The sequence below is a fragment of the Artemia sp. Qi Xiang Cuo genome, chromosome 14 (genome assembly GCF_049724085.1).
Source record: "Artemia sp. Qi Xiang Cuo chromosome 14, ASM4972408v1, whole genome shotgun sequence".
Lineage (NCBI taxonomy): Eukaryota > Metazoa > Arthropoda > Branchiopoda > Anostraca > Artemiidae > Artemia > Artemia sp. Qi Xiang Cuo.
In genome coordinates, this window is record NC_142807.1 from 66,526,646 (window position 1) to 66,552,591 (window position 25,946).

The following is a 25,946-nucleotide window of genomic DNA, read 5'->3' on the forward strand; positions in this document are numbered from 1 at the left end:
ACATTAAAACTTGAAACGAACAGAAAGTATTACGTATATGAAGTGGGTTGCATCTCCTCAATAGCTCGCTTTTACGCTAAAGTTTTTATTTAACTTTTAAAAGAGTTTACTATTCTAATTAAACAGCCTTCGTGATTTAGTAGTCATTCTCAAATAACTGGAACAAAAATAAAACTTAGGTTATTTTAAGGTTATGGTTAATTTCAACAAAAGTAAAATTAATATGCAAATCTCGTCTTGAGTATTCATATACCGTGAGAAATCTTCAAAACTTGCATTAACTGAAAAATGTTCAGAAATTAAATGAAAAAACAATTTTTTTAACTAAAAGTAAAGAGCGACATTAAAACGAACAGAAAGCATTCCGATGCGAAAGGGGTTGTCCCCTCCTCAACGCCCCGCTTTCTAAAAAGTAGAGTTGTGAGAAAGAGTCAAACTTTAGCGTAAAGAGAGAGGTGTTGAGGATGGGACAGCCTCTTTCATATACGGAATATATTCTGTTTGTTTTAAGTTTTAATGTCGCTCTTTACTTTCAGTTAAATTTTTTTTTATTTAATCTTCCATAAGACCTTATATGACAATAATAGACAGCTATTCTGACTTATAGTCCTTGCTTTGAGGGCTAAGAAAGTTGAAATCCAACAAGACATCATTAATGGACCTTTCAAATATGCTGAAAAACTGGCTATATTAAAATTTTCATTAGATATGTTTGGAGAAATGATTGGCGTACAGGAGGGTTCGTTGCCCTCCAATCACTTTTGACTCTTTATAAGGGCAATAGATGTTAAATTTTCAATTGAATGAGCCCTTTTCGAAGTTTTCACGAAAACTCCTTCTATAAGAAGTGCCCTGATCCTAAAAACGAAACCAAAAAGAACTAAAGTATACATTGGGCTCTCATCGACTTCAATTAGGCTGTGCTTCTGAATTCATTTCCTTTCTAGAGTTTAGCAAATTGAAATAAAATTGAAATAATTGAAATTATTTCAATTGAAATAATTGAAATAATAAAAGGGAGTTAATTGTATAAAAGGGAGTAATATGGGAGTATAAAAGGGAGTAGTATTACAGTAGTAGTACTACTAAAAGGGAGTAGTATTGTATAAAAGGGAGTATAAAAGGAAGTAATATGAAATAATAAAATGGAGTTAATTGAAATAATAAAAGGGAGCAAATTGAAATAATAAAAGGGAGTTACTTTCTAAGATTTTATTGACTATTTTCCCCGAACCCTGGTAGCGTTAAGAAGAGAGCATAAGGAGTTTACCGTCATAGTAGTATCCATTGGAGGACCCGCTCCACTCCAAGGATATGTTTATTAGTGGTGGCACAGGTAGAAGCACCTTGGGCCAAATAGTATGGCATTTATACCCACCACAGGTAGTACAATTGTTGAACCCACACTGATTATAATGCCAGTGTGGAAGAGCTCGTAGAACACGTGGGAACGCTCAAATGCGATACCATACACTAGCACCGTCAGTAGAGGCACTGGTGAATTTAGATAAACATATTATATACATTTACAACATTGAAAAAGGCCTTTAATTAGAATAAATAGCTCTTATGAAATTACTAAAAAATCTTTGGCTTAAAGAGCAAGGCATTCACTAGGGGGCTAACCCAATCATACACGTAATATTTTCTGTTCGTTTTAAGTTTTGATGTTACTCCTTATCTTCACTTCGAAAACTTGTTTTTTTATTATTAATTTCTGATCTTTTTTTTAAATAATGATGGGAAATCCGACACCTCCTTCAAAGCAATGTCCCTTCCCCCATGAAAACTTCCTTCGTGGAAAGACCTTCCCAAATAACCCTCCACCCACCCACCCACGCGTAAAAGTAAGTCGGCAAAATGAAAGCAAGACACATAAAAAGAATTTCGTACTGGAATTCTGGCAAATTCCCCCCAGTGTAAAATTTCCCGTGAAAAGTTTCCTCCCTGTAAACTTACCTCCCCATGGAAAATCTTCCTTGTTAAAAAAAAAGCAGAAAATTCACCCCCCCCCAAAAAAAAAAAAATGAAATGCAACAATAGTTCCCAATAACAAATACTATAAGTATACAATTGGGAAATTTAAAACCTTAAGACCTTTCTATAAGGGCTCTAGGGGGAATTTGTTACCTTCAAAAATATATTTTTTGGGTTTTTCAACATGCTGAACAGAATGGCTATCTCAAAATTTTGATCCGACGAAATTGGGAAAAAAGGGATGTGGGAGGGGGCCAAGTTGCCCTCGAGCATTTTTGGTCACTGAAAAGGGCACTATAACTTTTAATTGCCGTTCGAATGAGCTCTCTCTTGATGTTCTAGGACCACTGGGTCGGTTCTGGCAAAAAATACAAAGTTGCAGATTTTTGCAGATATGAGCTTGAAACCTATGTAATAGGGTCTTCTGATACGCTGAATCTGACGGTGTGATTTTCATTAAAATTCTTTCACTTGCAGGGGATGTTTCCCCCCTCTTTCAAAAATCAGGTAAATTTTCTCAGGCACCTAGCCTTTGATGAGTAATACTAAACTTAATAACATTTATATATTTAGGATCAGCATTATAAGCCCATTCTTTTGATACATTTATTGCCATCAAAATTCCGTTTTTAAAAGTTTCGATTACTATTGAGCCGTATCGCTTGTTTTTTTATTCTTTTTTTATTACGTATATGTTATTACGTATATGAGAGGGTTCTCTTCTTAGTCAATACCATGCTCTTTACGCTAAAGTTAAAATTTTGTTTAGACCACAAACCCCTGAATCACAAAGGCTGTTTAATTAGAATAGATAGCTCTTTTGAAAGCACTAAAAAAAAAACTGTAGCGTAAAGAGCGTGGTATTGACTTGAGGGCGAACCCCTCTCATATACGTAATAATTTCTGTTCGTTTTAAATTTGAATGTTGCTCCTTACTTTCAGTTGAAAAAACTTTTTTTTTTAATTTAATTTCTGATCGTTTTTTAAATAATGCTGGAAATCCGGCGCCCCCTTCATAGAAATGTCCCTTACCCCAAGCAAACATCCTCCACGAAAAGATTCTCCCGAGTAACCCCCTCCTCCAGCCCCCCCCCACCAAAAAAGAATCCTTCACGAAAATGTCTGTATATTTCCCAATAACCAATACAATATGTAAACAATGGGCAAAGTTCATAACTTGCAGCCCTTCCCCTGGGAACTGTGGTGCATTAAGTCATCCTTAAAGGCGTATTTAGTAGATTTTCGACTATGCTAAACAAAATGACTATCTTAAAATTTTAATTGAGTGACTTCCGGAAAAAAATGGGCGTGGGAGGGGGCCAAGTTGCCCTCCAATTTTTTTGGTCGCTCAAAAAGGGGCACTAGAACTTTTAATTTCCGTTCAAATGAGCCCTCTTAAGACATTCTAGGACTACTGGATCGATACGATCAACCCTGGGGAAATAAAAAAAAAAAAAAAACAAATAAACACGCATCTGTGATCTTTCTTCTGACAAAAAATTCAAAATTCCACATTTTTGCAGATAGGAGCTTGAAACTTCTACAGTAGGGTTCTCTGATACGCTGAATCCGATGTTGTGATTTTCATTACGTTTCTATGAATTTTAGGGGGTGTTCCTCCTTTTTTTTGAAAATATGTCAAATTTTATCAGGCGCACAACTTTTAATGGGTAAAACTAAAACTTATATACAAAAACTTATGCTAAAACTTATGATAAAACTTATATATTTGAAATCAGCATAAAAATCTGATTCTTCTGATGTATCTATTGGTATCAAAATTCCGTCAGATTTCTCTTGAACGCGAAACTTGGCTTCAAGGTTGGAACACTAAATTTTGAAGAAACTAATTTTAAATTAATTTATTCCAATACATATATGAAAATCGGTAATTAGTAGTGCAATGTTATTATTAGATGTTTTTGGGAATTAAAAGTAGGTTTCGAAGTCTCAAGTTGGTTTCAAAGGCATTTTGAGAAAGTTTCTGCCAAAATACGTGTTCCAAGGTAATTGAACCGCTGATGGCAGATCAAATGAGAGGAGCTGTTTGTACGCGCTAATGCAAGAAGAAGTGGGAGGAGCTATTTGTTCGCACCCAGAATGAAGAGCCAGAAATTATCTGCTGTAAACTTACTGCTATATCTTTATACTGTGTCTAGGATAGAGAAGGATCCTCAAGATTCATTGCTGACGCATTAGGTGGTGAATCAATGTTTCAGTTGAGGGTCTTTTTTATAAAGACCAGTAGCAATGCTGTCACCCAGCCCCCTGTATTGCGAAGCAGAGTATTAACCCGCTATGCTACCCTATGGTAATGGAATATTTATCCATAAAAGAAAAAATTATGCAATCTGCTAAATCAAAACATTATTTTTTTTATGACAAGTTGTTTTAGCGTCGATAAATTTTAAACAAATCTCTTTCAAACTAACATTAAATATTTTAAATCCGGTTGTATATTAATAAAGTAAAATTAATTTTGGGATCGAAATATTTTTATTAACGAGAATAATAAAAATAGCAAATTTTCTATACAGTAGTGAAAAATCTTAAAATATTTGTAGGACCCAAGTGAGATTTGAAAAGAAGATTTTTCACAGATAACTTGCTCGGTTGAAAGGAGAGAGCTACTATGCTTTTCTAATGTAATTAAACTCTTTTGTTTAAATTCTAGTTTATAGTCATTTGTTTCTAGCTTGGAAAGTTGTTGAGCTTGGGAAATGAAGCTTTCAGGAATGGGTATATAGGCAGAATTATTGCCCATAAATTATTAGTTTTTTTAGTTCTTATTCTCACTATTTGTTTACAATTTAAAATGCTGTAAATATTCTTCAAGAAAAGTCTTTCCTATCCAAAAAAAATTCAAGTTACATACGCCCAGTTCAAATGGATGCTAACATCTTGGCATGGTTAATATACAACAACAATAATTTGTATTTTGTTTAATAAGCTGTCCTAATTGGTCTAAAGTGGTGACAGCTAGGAATTGATTTTGATCTAAAGGTGCATGTGATAGGGGCTTTACAATCTGCTTGACTCAGAGTCTTAGGCTGAAAGACTTGGCCAAGAAGTTTACTGAAATTTTGATCAAACTCTCAGTAAAACCTGATTTTATGTACGTACCGTTCTCCATAAAAAAATTAAAAATTTATTAGCATGTACAAGTATGATATTTTCGATGTCTTCGTTCCAAAGAATATCATATATCTAGAACAAAATTGTTTAAAGGCCATGAAAACACTGTTGCCAAAAGGTTCATTAACCTAGCTCAGCAGCTTTCCAAGATACCAAAAGACCCATGTGCCCTTTTTTCATTCCTGTCCTGAAAATCCTGGCCACTTAAAAATTTCATTCCTCTTGAATTTGAAGTCTTATTCTCCATTTTTAGTTTCTTCGAGGTATCCTTGCTTTTACAGTTTTCTTTTGATTTAATTCGTTCTTCAGTTGTCATGTCTGTTTTTGTTGTAGCAAATCCGAATAATATTTCAATGAAAGAATCTGACTTGTGTTATGATTAGGAAGGATATTTCCAACCTCAGCACAATATTCATGGAAAGTACTATATTCAGAAATTTTCAGTTTTAAAGCAGTTCAAAATTAAGAAATACGAAAAAAAACATATTACCTTTCAACGTCTGTTTGTTAGATTTCAAAGGAATTTGTCTGATTCCAAGCATTCCTGTGGGGAATTTATTTATAAGATATGCCTGTCTGGACAATGCTTCATCTAAAAGAATCCAATTTTGTTTAAAAATCTTCATTTTTTCCCTTTGAAGCATCTCATAAAGAACATATGGGTCGCAGCAATATATCAAAACATCAGATGGATTTCTCTGAATAAAATTGACAGCCGAGTCTAGATCAAACCGTTGAAGAAGAAGAATTTGAGCGTCATCCACATTCATATCTCCAAGTAACCTTTCTATATTTTGTGCTTTTGAGGAATCATCAAGAAGGAATAAAAGTTTCCGCCATTCTGAAAAGCTTGCTAACGTTTTGACAGCCTTGATTAAGTGTGAAGCATCTATTTGCAGGTTGGTTAATAGACTTCCAGATTGCTGAAAAGAAATAGAAAAAGATTACCTTTGTCACTTACACGTTACGTGAAGTAACAGAAAAGCTTTAATGTACATGGAAGATTGGTCCTAAGGGTATGATGGGTATTAAATACGAAAAAAAGTACATTTTTTGGTCGCAATTTTTACAATATTTGGGGGCTTTTCCAGACTCATATCAGTGAATATCACTGATCAGTTAAAATTGCTGAAATATAGAATTCAATGCAGTAAATAATCTCACAAAACTATAAACAAATACTTTTGATCAATTAATTAAGCCAGAAAAACATTTAAATAATCAATAAAACTAATTAATTAAGGATGAAAAGACAATTCTTAAAGTGGTTAACAACGCCTAATTTGACAAAAGTTGAAGCAAAGGTCAAAGGTCACGTTTTTCACGTATACATTTCTAAGATATTTCGAAAGCCTATCGCAAGATCAAGTAGAACCGATAAAAAAAAAAAAAAAAAAAAAAAAAAAAAAAAAAAAAAAAAGATAGAAATAGCAGCGACAATAAAGATACCTAAAATGTTGAACAGAACTTGATGAACGAAGAATCTGAAAAATTGTAAAACAGATAGGGCCAGGGAAACTACAACTTCATTTTCTTGCCAGCACATAAATTATATATCTCACCCCCTTTTGCAAACGGTCCTTGGGATTCATCTCTGACCTCCCCTCCTTTGCTAAGATTACGTACTTTATGTCTCTAACTCCTTTCGGCCAATGGTGTGTCCTTCAGTGTTTAGCACCCCTTCATCAACATTGGGTATTTTTTTGTCCACAATCCTTTTTATTCAAAAATGCATCAACTCCGTCCCTGAGCACCTTTGTCATGCAGTCTCTATACCCTTTTTCTTTAACCCTTTTGTTCAACACTACGTATGCTCCATTGTAAACCGTTTGATAACCAGTGTTTACTCTCCATCTCTAGCCCCCTTTGGTCAAAAGTGAGTAGGCACCATTTTTACTCCTTCCAGTCAACAGTATGAGCACTCCGTTTCTAACCTCTGTGGTCGGGATCGCCAAGTGATTGCCCTAAATAAAAACTAACTTAGCGTGTCTTCCACAAACAAGGTTTGATTTCCCAAAAAATGGTACTCAAATTTTTCTGATCTTGTTGATTACAAATCCAGGGCTAGTATTGCAGCAGAGAAGTTCAAAGTCGAAAGATGCAAAGTAGCCTACATGTTTTTAAAATACTGCTTAAAATAAATGACCTTAGTATTTAAGGAATTTTCATGTTTTGTTTTAAATTTTGAGATTCAATATAGGAGCCCAAAATCGAACCACATTAATTCCATATCCTACAAATATCTTACGATATTTGGCATATTTTCGTTAGTAGTTATAGCAATTTATAAAAAAAAAAAAAAAAAAAAAAGTCGCTAGCACACGAAAAGCATTGCTTGCTAGTGTTTGCTACTAAAAAAAGCAAAATAGAAGAAAATAAAAAAAAGGGAAAAAAAAGTATATTCTATAATAAGCAGAAGGGTGAAACCGTGTACCGAAAAAAGAACTTAAATAAATAACTCATACACAATAAAACAACATAGTATCATGATCCTGAAGCAAAAAAAAAAAAACAATAGACATTTATTATCAATTTTAATTCCATCAATCTCAATCTCTTTCGAATATTTGGCGTATTTTCATTGCCTGGACAACGAGAGAAGTACTGCAAGTTCACTACCAACCACAGTAGACAGAATATACCAGTAAACTTATCGCAGATCATTTCTGGTCTTCGTTCTCGGTGCGAACAAAAAGCTCCTCCCACTTATTTCTGCATTAGCGGGAATGCGAGTTAGTCTGTTTCCGATTGTTTCAATGCGCTTTGATGGAAACAATCGTAAACAGACTAACCTGCATTCCCGCTAATCTGACTTCGCCTATGTTTATATCTGCAAAAACGTTGTCCGGAGCACTCGCACCCCGGTCCGGGTTTTTATAATGGGTGAGATAGAGAATGATCATACTGCTAATTCTATAAACTGTGCTACCAACTATGTGTCGCTGTAAGCCCCTCAAGACATTTAAAGAGCAGATAATATGACGAAGAGGCAATGCACAAGCTTACCTTATTAAAGAACCATGTACATACCCTACATTAGTTTTTGTATCTATTTCTCTCCCTCCCCCCCCCCCCCAGCCGCTTTGTTTGGAAGATGTGATGGCAAAAGCTTGGGAGGGGTGTGATTTGACCGAAAATTTCTAACGCCTTTTGTAAGAGGCAAAACTGACCAGAAGGCAACCAGTCCCCTTCTGATCCCTCTTTTCCCATATGCACCCCGATACACCCTCTCCAAGGCTTTGGATAAAAATTTAGAGACGCCTTTTTTGTTTATAATTTTCAAAACCAAAGATTTTTTGATAGAATAAAGAGCAAAATTTAAACTTGAAAGAGCAACAACTTTTGTTTCGTAGCTTATACAACATATATCTGCGATACTGGTTCAAATAAACTGACTCGTAAAATTCCCCGGTATTTGTAGGGAGTAACCACACTCCCCTAGATTTTGGAAAATACCTTTTTGAGGCATTTCATTGAAAAAAGGCTTTTCTTTGTTATTTTCGTTTGAAAAAAGGGCTATTTTGGTATTTTCGTTGAAAAAACGGAAAAAAATGCCTTATTTGTTATTTTCATAGAAAAACAGGAAAAAACGACAAATTTACTCCCCTTAGAGATTGAGAAATATCCCCCCCTAAAAAAAAATTACCGTAAATTGATGCCACCAACTCCCAATCCTGTTTTTATATGTCAGTTTTGTGTTGTGTTTAGTTTTTGTTTGTTTCTGTTTTTTTTTTTTTTTTTTTTTTTTTTTTTTTTTTTATATATATATATATATATATATAAATTGCTATATATATATATATAAAACAGGACTAGGAGCAGATTTGTCCTTAAGTGGCTTACAGGTCCCAAAAAATTGAGCGAGCTCGATGTTCATTAAATTGCGCTAGTTTTACAAAATATGCAAACGTAGAGAAATACCACTGGTCACAGTGGCGGATCCAGGGGGACTAGGGGGTGCCCCCTAGCGTAGTCTAAAGTAGGGTAATTTGCTTAATTAACTCAAGTTTGCGTTAATTAAACTTGCTCCTAACGCAAGTTTATCGGATCATCCTATTTTGCGCCCCCCCTAAACTTTTGTTTATCGGATCAACGTTTTGTGTCCCCCCCTAAGAAAAAAATCCTGGATCCGCCCCTGACTGTTTTGTTTGTTTTAGAAAGCTGAATGAATTTTAAAAGCATTTTAGATGAGTAACTTTGAAATTCTTATAAGATAGCAAACTTTCGTTAGTTTTGCTTCTTGGATTTTAGCATTCTATGAAGGGGCGATTTATTCAGCTTCAAGAACTAAACTGAAAATTTTTTTTTGTACCATATTGGCGCATTTAAAGAGATACCAACAGAGTCTGTTCAAAAACACTACGCAAACCTTGAAAAAGCATTGGTCTATAATCAGTCAAATTATATTGCTTCAACAAAGATGAGAGGGAGCTTCAAGCAATTTCCAGACGATTCAACAAGTAGTCATCCCAAAAGGATATTCTTAATTTCATTTTAGAATTTGACTTGGAAGAAAATATATCTAAGTTGTATTATGTTTTCTAGGCCTTCTTCCCACTACTGTCAATCAAATCATCCGAATAAAGGAGCTTATACCTGAGCCTCATAAGAACTTCCCTCTGGTAGTCAATGTCCAAACAGCGATTCGTTGGATTGGCGTCAATGTCCTTTGAACAAGATCTAGCATAGCACATTTACCTTAGAGATTTGGCTCTAATATATGTTAAACTGAAGGCCAAGAGACAAACATTATATCTCTTTCTTATTTTTAACTTATTAAAATGTAAATCATTACTGAATTATTTTGACTATCTGTCAATCAATAATAAATTTAGAATATACTTGATTTGGTTTTTTTGTTTGTCAAATATCCAGCCCCACAGTGGCAGAATTATTTGGGGAAGAGCTAGTGGTTCCTCAAAAACTACTGAGCCTGGGGGGGGGATTGCTGTTACAGGTAGAATATGCCCATATGTTGTATCTAATGATATAAAAAAAATGATATAAAATGCTCGCAGGATTCTTTGCATGATTCTTCTATATGCACGGTGCCAAAGACCTGTCTTTCGGCTTGAAAATTGATGAAAAGAGCAGAGTAGGGGAGGAGTTGAATGGGGTACTAACTTACTTTGCTTTTCCAGGTTGAGAATTCTTGCACAAACCCAGGTCGAACAAAGTGCAGCATGCTTAACTTTCTCCCAAGTATAGACGGGAGGGTATTGGAGGGCTATGAGTCACCCCTATACATTTATTAGCAAAATTTTGAAATAGCTGCAAGTTTCTGACCCGGAGAAGGTGCTACTTGTCTAACCTTCTCTGAAAAGTTCGCAGTAATGAGAACTAAGTACAGTCTGAGTCAAGATTTAGCTTGTTTTGTACCAACTTAGGAACATATAAATGATTTTTTTTTTTCGTCAGCCTGTACGTTAACAATGATATTTCCAGTCCCCAGAAATTCTTAGAACAGTGTATATATGATTAAATGTCTTAAAACAGGTCTAATAGATTGTCAAAGATTGACAACATCTTGTCATTTTCGTGACACAGACTAACTTTCCAATATCATAGGCAGCACAATCGCGCTGCTTAACTAAAGAACGATGTTGGCACAATGTATTATCTATTTTTTTGTTTTTTCCATACCAGGTCACTTCGTATCAAAGGAATTGTCATAGAAACTACAAAAAGGGCTCGCTCGATTGGAAGTTGCAGTGGCTTGTGCCCTTTTAATTGTTGAAAGTGATTGGAAGGCAACTAATATCCCTTCCACGGCCACCATTTCCCGAAATACATCCAATCAAAATTTTGAGATAGCCATTTTGTTCCGCGTTGTTGATTAATTGATAGAAATTATATTTTTGAGGAGGTCACTCCCCCACAACCCTCAGGGCAAGGGTTTTAAGTTATGCCCTGGGGGCATGTAGGTACGACGTTGGCACAATGTATTATTTGTTATTTTTTCCCTTTAGACCAGGGCACTATGTATCGAAGGAGTTGTCGTAGAAACTTGGAAAAGGGCTCATTCAAATGGAAATTGGAGTGGCTTGCGCCCTTTTTAATAGTCGAAAGTGACTGGAAGGCAACTAACACCTCTTCCACGCCCACCATTTCCCGAAACACATCCAATCAAAATTTTGAGATAGCCATTTTGTTCAGCGTAGTTGATTTCCAGATAGACATGAGGACCCTTCCCCACAGCCCTCAGGGCAAAGGTTGTAAGTTACACCCTGGAGACATAAAAGGTTTTTATAGAAAGCGTTGTCGTACAAACTTCAAAAAAGGCTCATTCGATTGGAAATTCAAAGGGCTAGTGCCCTTTTTAGTAGTCGAAAGTGATTGGAGGGCAACCAACCCCCCTCTCATGCCCACCTTTCCCCCAAACAGCCAGTAAAAATTTTTAGATAGCCATTTTGTTCAACGTAGTTGAAATTTCTGGAAATTAGATCTTTAAGGTGTTTGAGGATGACAACCCCCCCCCCCCCGCACAGCCCTCAGGGCAATGGTTGTAAGTTATGCTTTAGGGGCATATAAAGCTTTTATAGAACGCGTTGTCGTAGAAACTTCAAAAAGTGCTCATTCGATTGGAAATTGAAATGGTTAGTCCGCTTTTTAATAGTCGAAAGTGATTGGAAGGCCACTAACACTCCTTCCACGCCTACCATTTCCCCAAACACATTCAATCCAAATTTTGAGATAGCCATTAAATTTCACGCAGTTTAAAGTTCAGGAAATTATACCTTTAAGCACGACACTCCCCCCACAATCTTCAGGGTAAGGGTTATAAGTTATGCCCTGGGGGCATATAAGGTTTTTATTGAAATCTTTGTCGTAGAAACTTGGAAAAGGGCTTATTAGATCGGAAATTCAAATGACTAGTGCCCTTTTTAATAGTCAAAAGTGACTTGAGGGCAACCAACCCCCCTCTCACGCCTACCTTTTCCCCAAACACATACAATTAAAAATTTTAGATAGCCCTTTATTACAACGTAGTTGAAAGTTTTGAAAATTAGGTCTTTAAGGATGACAACCCCCCCCCCCCCCCCGAGCCCTCAAGGCAAGGGTTGTAAGTTATGCCCTGGGGACATTTCAGGTTTTTATAGAAAGCGATGTTGTAGAAACTTCAAAAAGGACTCATTCAATTGGAAATTGAAAGGGCTAAGGCCCTTTTTAATAATCGAAAGTGATTGAAGGGCAACTACCCCCCCCCTCTCATTCCCACTATTTTCCCAAACACATCCAATCAAAATTTTGAGATATCTATTTTATTCAACGTAGTTGAAAGTTCAGGAAATTAGGTCTTTTAGAATGATAACCCCCTCAGAGGCCTCAGTGCAAGGGTTGTAAGTTATGCCATTGAGGCATATAAGGTTTACATAGATAGTTTCGTAGAAATCTCAAAAACGGCTCATTTGATTGGAAATTGAAATTTCCCTTTATAATAGTCGAAAGTGAGTGTAGAATAATTAATCCTCTCTCATCCCCATCATTTCCCCAAAAACATTCAATAAAAGTTTAGAGATAGCCATTTTGTTCAACACAGTTGAAAGTTCTGGAAATTATGTATTTAAGGATGAAAAACCCCCCAGAGCCCCCAGGTCAAAGGTTGTAACTTATGCCCTGGGGGAATATAAGTTTTTATAGATAGAGTTGTCGTAAAAACTTCAAAAGACGCTCATTCAATTGGAAGTTGAGAGGGATAGTGCCCTTTTTAATAGTCGAAAGTGATTGGAGGGTAACTAACCCGCTCTCACGTCCACCATTCCTCCATACACATCCAATCAAAATTTTCAGATAGCCATTTTGTTCAAAGCAGTAGATAGTTCTGGAAATTAGGTCTTTGAGGATGACAGCCCCTCCCCCCAGCCCTCAGGGCAAGGGGTTTGAGTTATGCCCTGGGAGAATATAACGTTTTTTATTGAAAGCGTTGTCGTACAAATTAAGGGCTGCGATTAGAAATTGAAAGGTCTAGTTTTAATAGTTGAAAGTGATTGGAGAGCGACTAACGCCCCTCACATGCCCACCATTTCCCCAAACACATCCAATCCAAAATTTTGAGATAGAGATTTTGTTTAAAGTAGTTTAAAGTTTTGGAAATTAGGTCTTAGATGATGACCACCACCCTAACAGCCCTTAGGGTTGTAATTTAAGCCCTGGGGGCATATAAGGTGTTTATAAAAAGCATTGTCGTAGAAACTCAAAAAAGGATCATTCGATTCGAAATTGAAATTGCTAGTACCCTTTTTAATGGTCGAAAGTGATTGGAAGGCTTGACATTTTACACTAAAGATCGAAATGGGTAGAATGTATTATTATTTTTTTCTTTTTTTTTGTTTAGAACAAGGCACTTCGTATCAAAGAAGTTGTCTTAGGAATTTCGAAAAGGGTTCATTCGACTGAAAATTGAAAGGGCTAATGCCTTTTTTAATGGTCAAAACTGATTGGAGGGCAACTAGTCGCCTTCCCACGCCCACCCTCTCATTTGCCCATTATGTTTAAAAACTAGATGTTGCCTTAAGATTAAATCAGAATCAACTGTGTTAATGGTAATTCCAAATAAGGCATCTCAGCAGTACCCATAGAACGACTGAGGGTATTATGTTCAAACTTTTGGGGCTGCTTCTGCTCTTAAAATTTAACCAAATCAAAATAACGTAAGTGTATCCAAGCTATCAAGGAAAGTAAACATATTTTTTTACGAATGGTATCAAGTTTTCCATTTCAGGTCAACTAGAGGAGGTATGAAACTAAATTGAACACTAATATTTGTGTCCAGATTTTTAAAAGGGTGTCTGTTGTTGAAAATTGCTGAAAATTTTTCTTCAGAATACAAATAGCAGGCCAAACTATAAAGTCTTTAAAAAAAACGAAAACATTTAAAGTATTATTTTTTTCCCCTGACAAGAGTATGTCAATATAAAACGAACAGAAATTAATTAAAAAACTTTTTTCACAAAATAAGTTTTTCAAAGAAAAGTAAAGAGCTCCATTAAACAAAAAATTAGAAAAACAAAGTCAAAATCTACTAAGCGTGAAACTACCACAAATCAGCATCGATAAATAAATGAAACCCAAAACGAACAGAAATTACAATGAATAACCGAGTCAAACTCAAAACGAGCAGAAATTAACATGAGTAGGGCTCAAAACTCCTGTGCCTTCCCAAGGCCAGAACATAATTTGCACTTTCCTGAAAAAAAAATACAAATGAATGTGCATTGTCAGTTTAATATACATATACTGATATTTAGTAATCAAAATGTTAATATTATTTGATTTATTAAAGTTATAACAGTAAAAACATTTATATTTTTTCAGTAATATGCAAATTATGTTCTAGCCTGGAAAAATTGAAAAGGATATATAGCCTACACAAAACTATTAGCTGGTGCTATCCAACGCAGATTCAGTGTTATAAGTATTTAAATGGGATGATTAAACAGTTCGAGACAACGAACTGTAAGTAAGGAGCGACCTGGCTCAATAGTGACTGAAACTCAAAAACACGGAATTTTGACGCCAATAGATACATCAACAGAATTGATTTTTATTCTGATTTCAAATTTATAAGTTTCATCAAGTTTGGTTTTACCCACCAAAAGTTACGAGCCTGAGAAAATTTTTATTATTTTCCTAAAAAGGGGGAAGCAACCCCTAAAAGTCATATAACTTTAATAAAAATCACACCATCAGATTGAACGTATCAAAGAACCCTACTGTAGAGTTTTCAAGCTCCGATATTGAAAAGTTTGGAATTTTTATTTTTTCCCAGAGGAAAGATCATGGCTGCGGCTTTATTTTTCAAATTTTCTTTTTTTCCAGGGGTGATCATATCGACCCAGCGGTCCTAGATTATTGCAAGAGGGATTATTCAAAGGGACATTAAAATTTCTAGGGTATTTTTTAAGTGACCAAAACAATTGGAGGGTAACTAGGCCCCCTCCCACGCTCAATTTTTTCCCAAATTCACCAGATCAAAATGTTTAGATAGGTATTTTGTTCAGCATAGTCCAAAATCAAATACCTATGTCTTTGAGAATGACTTAATCCCCCAGAGTCCCCTGGAAACGGCTGCAAGTTATGAACTTTCCCCATTGTTTACATACCGTATTGGTTATTGGGAAGCATACATACATTTTCAGGGGGTACTTTTATGGTGGGGGGGGGAGAGCGTTACATGAGAGGACTTTTTAATCAAAGAATTTTTCATGGGGAAAGGAAATTTTCCATGAAGGGGCACCGGATGTCCCAGCATTATTAAAAAAACGAACAAAAATTAAATTAAAAGAAAACATGTTTTTTCAACTAAAAATAAGAAACGACATTAAAACTTAAAACGAACAAAAATTATTTATTACGTATATGAGAAGGTTCGTCCCCTCGTCAACACATCGCTTTTTACGCTAATTTTTTTTTGTACTTTCAAAAGAGGTGTTTAGTCTAATTAAAGGGCCTTTGTGATTCAGGGATCATTCTTAAAGAATTGGAACAAATTTCGAATTTTAGCGTAAAAAGCAAGGTGTTGACTAAAGGGCGAACCCCATCATATACACAATAATTTTTGTTCGTTTTAAGTTTTAATGTTGATCCTTACTTTTACTTGAAAAAAAACTTGTTTTTGTATTTAATTTTAACTTAAAGGGTTGAATCACCACACCTGGATAAATAAGATATATTAGGCTACTTCATTCTAATCTTGGACCTCTAAATATTAGCGCTGGTAACCAGTATCGGAGTGGTAGGAAAGCCTTTTGGTAGAATTGCTTACTATAGGCTATAGGCTATAGGCATATTACATAGGCTATAGGCATATATTACATAGGCTATAGGCATAAACTAATACCAGTAAATTACCTCTTTTAATTTTAAAACCTGTAAATTACCACTTTTGGGTTAAAACTATAACTTCTTTAACAGTTCATGGTAACAAACTGAGGGGCGACTCAGCCCAATAGTAAACAAACCTATAGAAAAGAGAATTTTGATAACCATTAATTCTTCAAAAGAATCGAATTCTTACGCTGATTAAATAACAAAATAAGTTTTTTTTAACTAAAAGTAAGAAGTGACATTAAAACTGAAAACGAACAGAAATTATTCCGTATATGAAAGGGGTTGTCCCCTCCTCAACACCCCGTACTTTACGCTAAAATTTGACTCATTAGTAGTAACCAATCATGAGGTTTCACTGGAACACCATATTTGGGAGACGAGGATAAAATATTAATCACATACCAAAAATAGGTAAATCTGAGGGAATGTTGACTCCCTTAAGAGATACAGATCTTTTTTTATTAGGCTCGGATGAACTCAATTTTACATCATTTATAGGAAATCTACATTGAGTATATTTAACGCGGGAATTTTAAACGTCTAAGTGTGATCGCTATAATACACAAGTACCAAGTGAGGAGTGCAGTTAATATAAAATATTGGTTAGTACTGGGAATACGCCTAAAGTCGAAATTAATCAAGTCGTAAATGTTTTAGGGAATTATACGACAGCCCTTGGACATCCATATCCCAACCATCAAGGACCCCACCCACTAAGGACCCCAACCACCAAGAACCCCAGCCGCCAAAGGATCCAGCCTTCAAGGACCCCAATACCCCTTCCCCCAACTTTATGACCCCTCCCCTTCCCCCAACTTTATGACCCCTCCCCCCCCCCCCCAAGTACGTGCTTATTACTGTTTGATATTCACTCAACAATTAAAAGACTTGGAATTTACCAAGTAGTTGAGTTTGCTCTACGTAAAACTACTTTTTTTTATTAATTGTTTTATATTCAGGCACCTTGAAATTTATCAATGTAAAAGTACTTTTTTTAATGTAGGTATTTGTATCTGCTGAGCTTAAGTTTAAAATGGTCTTTGCTTTTCCTTGAATAACTTATATTTTGGAAAGTTTTTTTTTATCTTAATTTTTGTTCGTTTTTTATTGCAAAAAGTTTAAAGTTTTAAAAATTCCTTGTTTCAAAATCAAACTTTTTTGAAAAGTCAAATGTTCGTCAAAGTATCAAAACTGTTATCAAAGTAACAATATCAAAGTAAAAAAAAAAGTAAAGAAAGCATCAAAGTAAACAAGAAATCAAAGTAACAATAAGCAGCTTGCATAACTTACGGCCCTTGTACTCACTAAATCCAAGTTTTGAAGTAAACAAAGTCTCAAAGTAACAATAAGCAAGTTCCGTAACTCAGAACGATTTTCACGGGGTTGGGGGCGGTATGTTAAACCTCGGAAGTGTAATTATTTGGCCTTTGAACTTTTTGGACAAAATGGCAATCGCAAAATTTTGACCAGATACCCTTTTAAAAATTTGGTTGGGTCCATATGAGGAAAGAAGGTTTACGGGAGGGGGGGGGAGCCCTATCACAACTTTTGACTCTTAAAAGAGAAAAAGATTAGTAGTCAAATGAGATGTTTTTAGAAAATGAGGAGTTTTTAGAAAAAGACGAAATAGAACACCAAAGCCTTTTGGTCCTTATGACCTTTAGTTTTCTATTTTCTAAGACTTAGTAACCAAAAAAAAATAATTCAAAAGAAACTAAAATAACTTTACATTAGAGACACACATTCCCAAGCAGTATATAGAGCTATCCTCCCATTTGCGCTGCACATGGCAGGATATTAGGGGGTCAGATTTAATTCCAAGGGCTGGGGGGGATGGCTGTGCACAACCTTCCTGTGGTGGCCCTTTTTTCACTAATCTTAGTGCACAACTAAAAAAAATAAAACATCGAAATCTTATTGCCTTTATGGCCTTTAGTATTGTCTAAAGCTTGGTAACAGAAAAAAATTAATTAAAAAAAAACTAAAATAACTTTACATAAGAGATTAACACTCACAAGCAGTAGGCTATATAGAGATATCCTCCCATTTGCTCCGCAAATGCGAGGATATTAGGGGATCGGATTGAATGCTGTGGGGTGTGTCATTTGAGTCCCCTACAATGTTTATACGACCACCACTGCTATAAAAAACCTATATGCCCCGCAGCATAAGTTAAATCCCTTCCTCTGGGCTCTGGGAGGGGTATGTTGACCTTGTAATTGTTATCTACAACTTAGATAATCGTAATAGATATCGTAATCGTACTGTTATCTGATCGTTGGACTACTTCAAACAAAATAGCAATCACAAAATTTTGATCGGATAAATTTGGGAAAAAGGGTGTGTGTAAGGGGAGGGGGTAGACATCCTCCGACACCTTGAATCCTAAAAAGGTAACAAGAACTTTCAATTTCCAATCAAATTAGCCACTTCTGATGTTTATACGACATCATCTTATATAAAAACCTTGTAAGCCCCCGGGAATTATTCAAAACACTTGCCCCCCGGCTTTGAGGGTTTGCGTCAACCTATCTGATGCTTGAACTACTTTTAAGAAAATGGCTATCTTAAAATTTTTATCAGATGAGTTAGAGGAAAAGGGGGGTGGGGTGGGCTAATTGCCCTTCGATCTCTTTTGACTCTTTAAAAGCAAACTAGAACTTTCAATTTTCAATCAAAATGGGCCCTCTCTGAAGTTTATATGAGCATCTCTTCTACAAGGACTATATATACCCCCGAGGCAACAAGTTTCCCTCGGCCCGGGGGGCTGTGTCGACTCTGGAGATTTCATATCTGATATTTGTACTATTTTTAAGAAAATTGTCATCCCAACATTTTTGTCGGATGTTTTGGGGGAAAGGCGTAGAGGGAGGAGGGGCTAGTTGCCCTCCGATCTCTTTTGACTCTGAAAAAGTGAACTAGAACTTTCAATTTCCCATCAAACAAGCCCTCTCTGAAGTTTATACGCGTATCCCTTCTATAAGAACCATACTTGCCCCCAGGTCATAACGGAGCAACGCCTGTCCTCCGGCCCTGGGGGGTTGTGTCGACCACGGAGCTTTAATAACTGCAGTTGGAGCTATTTTTGACAAAACGGTCATCTCAAAGTTTTTATCGGATGGGTTTGGCAAAAAAGGCAAAGGGGGGGAGGGGCTAGTTGCCCTTCGATCTCTTTTTACTGTGAAACAAACTTAAAACACCTTCCCCCGGGCATTGGAGGGGGGGTTCTGTCGACACCGGATTTCTTTTTATATGACCTTTAAACTATTTTTGACAAAATAGCTATCTCAAGTTTTTTTATCTGTTGCATTCGGGGGAAAAGGGCATAGGGGGACGAGGCCAACGGCCTTCCGATCACTTTTGACTCTTAAAAAATGAACTGGAATTTCCAACTTCCAATCAAGTGAGCCTCTCTGAAGTTTTTTCGATCATCCCTTCCTTAAGAGCCTTATATGCCCCCAGGGCATAAATTACAACGCCAACCCCCGGGACCTGGGGTGCTGCGTCGATACCGGAGTTTTTGTTATCCGATGTTGGAACTATGTTTTAATAAATGGCAATTTCAAAATTTTTATCTGATGCATCTGGGGAAAAAAGGGCAGGGGGTGGGGGGGGGGGGCACTAGATTCCCTCCGATCTCTTTTGACTCTTAAAAAGTTAAAAAAATTTCACTTTCCAACTAAATTATCCCTATCTGAAGTATATGCGAGCATACCTTCCATAAGAACCCTATATACTCCTGGACATAACTTACAAAGCCTGCTCCCGGACTCTGGGGGTTTCTGCCGACGCTAGGGTTTTTGTTATATAGCCTATTAGTTATTTTTAACAACATGGCAATCTCAAAACTTTGTCTGATGTATTTGGGAAAAGGGGCATTAAGGGGGATCTCTTTTGACTCTCAGAAAGTGAACTAAAACTTTCACTTTCCAAACAGATGAGCCCTCTCTGAAGCTTATACGAGCATCCCTTCCAAAAGAACCATAAATACCCACAGGCCTTAACTTACAACGCCTGCCCCCAGGCCCTGAGGGGTTTAGTTGACACAGAAAATTTCAATATCTGACATTATCTCATTATCTTTAACTATTTTTAACAAAATGGCTAAATCAAAAATTCTTCTGATGCATTAGTAGAGAGGGGGGATGCCAGCCCGACCAGTACAAGACCACAAGCCTATTTCTACTACCAATAGAAGATCACAGCCAGTCAGAGGGTTAGAATACTGCTAGTACAAGATTACACGCCTTTTTCTAAGCCAATCAGAGGGCTACAATACGACCGGTACAAGACCACAAGCTCATTGAATTCGACCTGGTGTTACATCAGAACAGATTTCCGGGAATTGATTAGCAATAGATTTGCACAATAGCCCCAGAAGGTCATAGAAACCGCAACTAATATAAGGAAGGATTGTCAGTATAATTGACATTAGTGTGAGAATAGAATTCAAGGAGAGAACAGTTTGACTTTACTCGTTTATTTATTTGGCAAGATATATATTTGCAATAATGAGTGGAATGTTTACACTATTAGAAGTCGATAGTGGAGCTGGCAGTAGCAGCACTGATACAAGAGCACCAAAGATGGCGGTAGAAATCACGAGAGGATCTCGACTTTGTCTCGAGTGGGAAGAAGAATATGCAAGATACGTGTTATCTTTGAGTAAATTTAAATTGGAGGACCAATTATGCTTCGCTGCGAAAGTCGATATAATACATATACATAGACTTCAAAGTGCTTCAAATGCAATAGTAAAGTATATTGAGGACAATAAGTTATGTCGATAATTGTATATGTGTAATATATTATTGTTGTCATTATGCTCACAAACACAATAAAATTGCTTCGAAATCGAAAATGTTCTCTTTCTTTTTGTTAGATTTTTTTAAGTAGGTTATTGAATATTCTTGAAGTAGAACAAATCGTGGTTAGTCTAGAGTCAGCAGTGAGAGTGTTAGGATTGAAAAATGAATGAATTTGAGAAAGAGAGAAATAAGTCGAATCTTGTGATTATGGAAAAATGTTTGATTCTAGATAACGATTTTCTCGAGTTATCTCTTCATTGGAAGATATTTTCTCAGGGAACGCTTGACAATATAATGGGGAATGATTCTCCTCCGTTGGACTATTTTATGAAGCTTTTACGACGTGACTCAAATGATTTTACTCAATTTATTGATTGAAACAAAGCAGAATAAAATCGTGGATATACTTTTGAATATATTGCCTTAGCTTTTTGTGGATGAATCTCCCTTCAAAACAGGTTATGTAACGTCACAGAGTTGCTCCTCTTTCTCTCCTACCCCCTCTGAATTTATCGAACGTGGATCAGTTTCATTTTAGCTGTGAGAGAGTTGACACTGGAAACCAAAAATGTTCTATACATGTCCACTATGTATGTATACTCTTGGCAGTTGTTCATCATATGAGACTTGTACAATTATTGATGAATATTAATGAAAAGGGCAAATTATGCAATCCATAAAGATTACATAGAGGATATGCAGTGCAAACTAAATGCTATAATCAATGTCTTGAAGAGATTTGTGACTCTCACCCTAGAGGGCAACTATGCTCCAATTGACACTATGACAAATGTGATCAGTCGAAGAATACTTATCCTGGTATGATTGGAAAGAACCCTAAACGTGATTTCAATTTATTTCTACGAGATTGGTATCGTCGTGGTTTTGAATTATTTTTTGAGGAAGAATCAGGACTACGATTCAATTGTTGGGGTAACAAGACAATTTGGTTTCTACGTCATCGTTGTGACAACACTGCCTATTATGACTTTAAAGCTAGTGAATTTTATTTGGCTATTACAGAATGTGAATCACCACTTGAAAATACTGTATGTGATATTGCTTCAAATAGACAAATTAAAACACGTGAATTTAACAATGTGAATGTAAGTAGTATCATTGACTATACAAAGAAATATAATAAGAGTGAAGTTACGTTGTATTGTAGAAAATGTGACCCCGACTTTGCAGCCAATCAAAATCAATATACAGTGACTTCAAATGAATTACCCGCATTAGTGGTTCACGACAGTTGCCTATACACCAAAGAAGAAGAAGAAATCTAAATTGAAGAATAAAGACATTGTTGTTGTGTATACATTCTTTTTTTAAATAAACAAATTTACATACATTTATAAACCACTTTACACCTAGGGCACTAAAATCAATACTATACAGGTCTGAGAGAATGTTTTCCACCATAAAGTCATTTAGCCATGGATTGTCAACGTAAATGTTAAGAAATTGCTTGTAAGTATAACCGCGACATCTGAACACAAAATATAGTAGCGCATGAAAACCGCAAATTTTAATCGTTAGATCCTGCACTCTCTTCTGATATTGAAGAATAGTTTTCCCACTGCTTTCAATATAGTTGTTGATGTTTGGAGTGTAGAATGTATAGGGTAGGCTGAGCGGATTACAAAATTCAACAGTCTTCATTGTTTGAAAGATACACAGCCAGTGACCGGTATTCACAGTTGACGAACTGCTATTAACAATGATTAGGGTATTGTTTACACATTGAATTTTTCCAAGGAAGTCCAATGGTAAACAATAGGATCTGTATTTGGACATGTAGGGGTTCATATTAAATAAATTGATTATTTGACTAGTGTTCATGGTGCTAGGTCTAGTAGAACACTGCCTTGGGTAGTGATTTCCCAATAGGTTTCAAATTGATTTAACGAGATTAGTGCAATACTCGCAGGTAATGGGTTGGCAAATGTACAATCTAAACGCACACTCCCCGTTCGTACTATACTCATATATTGAGTGCCTGACAAGTCTAGTACAATGATACCATGTGTTTTAGCGAACAGTTCTTTGGTTATACCGTTTTCAAATACTTGTGAATCATGATCTAGGGTTTGTATTGTCAACTCATACAATGTCCTGTAAAATTTATCAAAAGATAGATTGTTTGAGTGGGATTCCATTTACTTTGCAGACAAGAAATGCAAGCCCAAACATTTCAAACTTATGTGGGCAGCCAATCCACGAACCTATTGCGGTAGCGGTTTTTACAATGCCAATACTAATTTTGATGGAATTTCGCCATTGATAAAGGACAAGTCGGTGAAGGTGCACAAGCCTGTGGCAATATGACGTTGATTGGTGATCGTATGAGGAACTAGTAGTTTAATATTATTTCCACTGGCTCTCAGTTTTTCCATTGCCAAAGCAACAGAATTCATAACCTGCTGCTTTCGTACATGTAGTATTGCTAACGTGAGGGAGAGAGTTACATCAGGATTGGCAGGAAGTTCCTTTCGTAAAATGAAATTTGATGGAGCAAGCGTCAATTTTATTTCCACTTTATTATTTGGTGGTAGCCATTGGGGTATATTAAATATCTCATGATATATTTTTCCAACTAGATGTAATTCACTAGTTGTAGGATTTTTAAGTGCATCTATCCTATTAGTATCTATAATATATTCATATCCATTGAAGGTGCCTCTCAATTCCTTGTATGACTTGGGTGTCATCAACATGAACTGTAAATAGCTTGTATAATCTGATAGATTGTTACTTGTGCTCACCAATGTGCCATTTATGTAGACATTGATTTGGCGAAATAAATTATGCAATATACAATTTTCATAGGATATTCCATCAGCACGAATTGGCATTCCATTGTTGGATTTCTTGACTATTACATGGTAATCTATAAATGTCGAAGACATGCCCATAAAGTAGTCTTCATTGGAATAAATTTGAAAGTGGATATTATCGGACAGCGGTTGTTGTGGATAAAATTGTTCATAGTATCCATGTTTTACACTCGCATCATTATTTTCTGCATTGAATAGATTTAAAGATGAGGTGATTGAAGGATGAAAATCCTTATGTGATAGATAAGCCATTGTTCAGTCTATGAAAAGAAATCCAGTTTCGATCTAACAATTCTCTTCCTTTGGCTTCTTCTTCTACTAGTGCTTATTGTACGTATCGTCTTTTTCCTTCTTTTCTTTGACAGGGGTGGTGTCTTTCGTTTATGACCTGAGTAGAGACTGATGAGTGGTGAAGTGTTTCTCAACCTTTTTAAACCTTTTCCATTTTTTCGAGATTTAAGTTGCTCGCCAAGGGTTCGTGCACTGAACCTAAGATTGTCCGAAGCACTTTTTTAAATCCTTGCCAAAGCCCCAATCGTATAGTGTAGAGGATGCAAAATCTGTCGCAGCCGGTAAAATATATTTTTTTAGCCAGGGGTAGAGCAGGGCAAAACAGCTTAGCAAACCAACTGCCAAGACCACTGCCAGACATTGATGAACGACCCTTGTAATAGTCCATTCCATTGCCTAGTTGTCTTGAGCCAAAAAAATTAACATAGCTGTCAATATCAGGACAAAAGAATACCACTTTTCTATTAGACATCCTGTTTTTTTAACGCCGACAACGATAGGTTGAAAATAGCATGTAATCACAGCCAAACCTTTTGATATTGCTAGAGGATCACCTAATTCAGTTCTTAGTGTTAGATGGCAGAGTTTTAAATAGGAAATGTTTACAGGGATATACAGAAAATGCCTTATATTGTAATGATGAATATGATCTTGATTGGTTTTTTGTTCAAAAACTCTAAGAAGAGGAACATTGCTATTGCCAACACTGGTTGATTCAACAAATGAAGCAAAAAGAAATATACAAGTGTTCGTGGAGAAGTCAGGCGGGTAGTCAGCAAAAATAAAATTAGGGTTTCCGGCACTTTTACCATTGATTATACTAAGTTTAAAGACAAGTTCATCTTTTAGATTATAATTGAGAATAATCTTTTCACTGGCAATGGGTGAACTAATGTAGATCTTGCCCTCTTCCTTTGAATAGTGGAAATAAAAGGCTCCTCGTGTACGAGCGAAAATTCTTTTATTGATAGAACGACATAACTCATTCATATAAGTGAGTTCCTAGTATGGTAATTCAACATATGGATAATCCAGCCAATTGATCTTTTGAATTCTATGTTGTTCGCTAACGGCTGGTGACCAATTATAGGGTCTAATTTTTATATCATATTTGCGATCTTTTCTCAGGTAATTATAGCTAATTTTGAGAATTCAGTCGACAAGAGCCACTTCATACGCGCCATCGAATTTGATACGGGGAGAGAGTTTCGTCCAAAAATCACTTGTTTTATTCAAATCATTGTAGAGAGGGTTGGAGACATTGGACATGAACGTCACATAGAAATTATTGGGCATTGTTAATGTCTTCAACTGCAACCCAAGAATCAAAATCTTAGTTGTATCCTAGTCAACGAACAAGCAACTGTATCTTGCCCCTGCGAGTATGGCTCTTTAATATCTTTTCAATTTGATGAATTTCAATGCTGTTTCTAACTTTTTGTAGTTCATATTCATAAAAACCACCGAGGTTTTCTTTGGTGTCATCTTTGGTGTCTCGCAGACAATATTTTGTGGGCTCGGCGTCTATGATTCTGGACACTTTAAAAAGTTCAGTGAACCATAAATAATTCCCTTTATCAAAAATATTGCTGGTTATAGGAATTCGAACAGTATCGCCAACATTAAATTTTTCTTCAAAATTTTTGTTTTTTTCACTGGAATATTATTTAAGAAAAATGTCAAATGTATTTTCACTGCAATGAACTTCCTGAGGGCTAACATAGGACAGAGATCGATGAGGTCGTTGGTTATATATTTGCATGATGTTGTCTAAATCATGAATAAAAGCAGCAGTATTTTTCAGTTTACAATATCTTGAAATTAATAGACGAATCGTTCTTATCAATTGTTCAACCAATGCAGCCTTTATCGGACTACGACAATAATAGATCTTTGTATTATATTTCAACAGAACCTTTTGCACATGTGGATCAACAAATTTGCTACCTGGGTCACTTTGAATTTTTTGTAGATATCATGTCCGAGAATACTCTCTAAGTCCTTACCAACTTCAATACCTCTCTTTTATCGATATGGAACGGCATACACATAGCGACTAAAGACACTG

At 36.0% G+C, this 25,946-nt stretch overlaps 1 protein-coding gene across 3 annotated transcripts in view; it reads right to left on the reverse strand.

Moving 5' to 3' along the window:
• The window catches only part of LOC148944769 (uncharacterized), a 402,967-nt gene that overhangs the window by 298,325 nt on the left and 78,696 nt on the right, over positions 1-25,946 (reverse strand). For all 3 annotated transcript variants that reach the window (XM_089100060.1, XM_089100059.1, XM_089100061.1), the window contains exon 2: positions 5,603-6,035. In XM_089100060.1, coding sequence (XP_088956186.1) covers positions 5,603-6,035 — 433 coding nt within the window. The remainder of the gene's footprint in view (positions 1-5,602; positions 6,036-25,946) is intronic.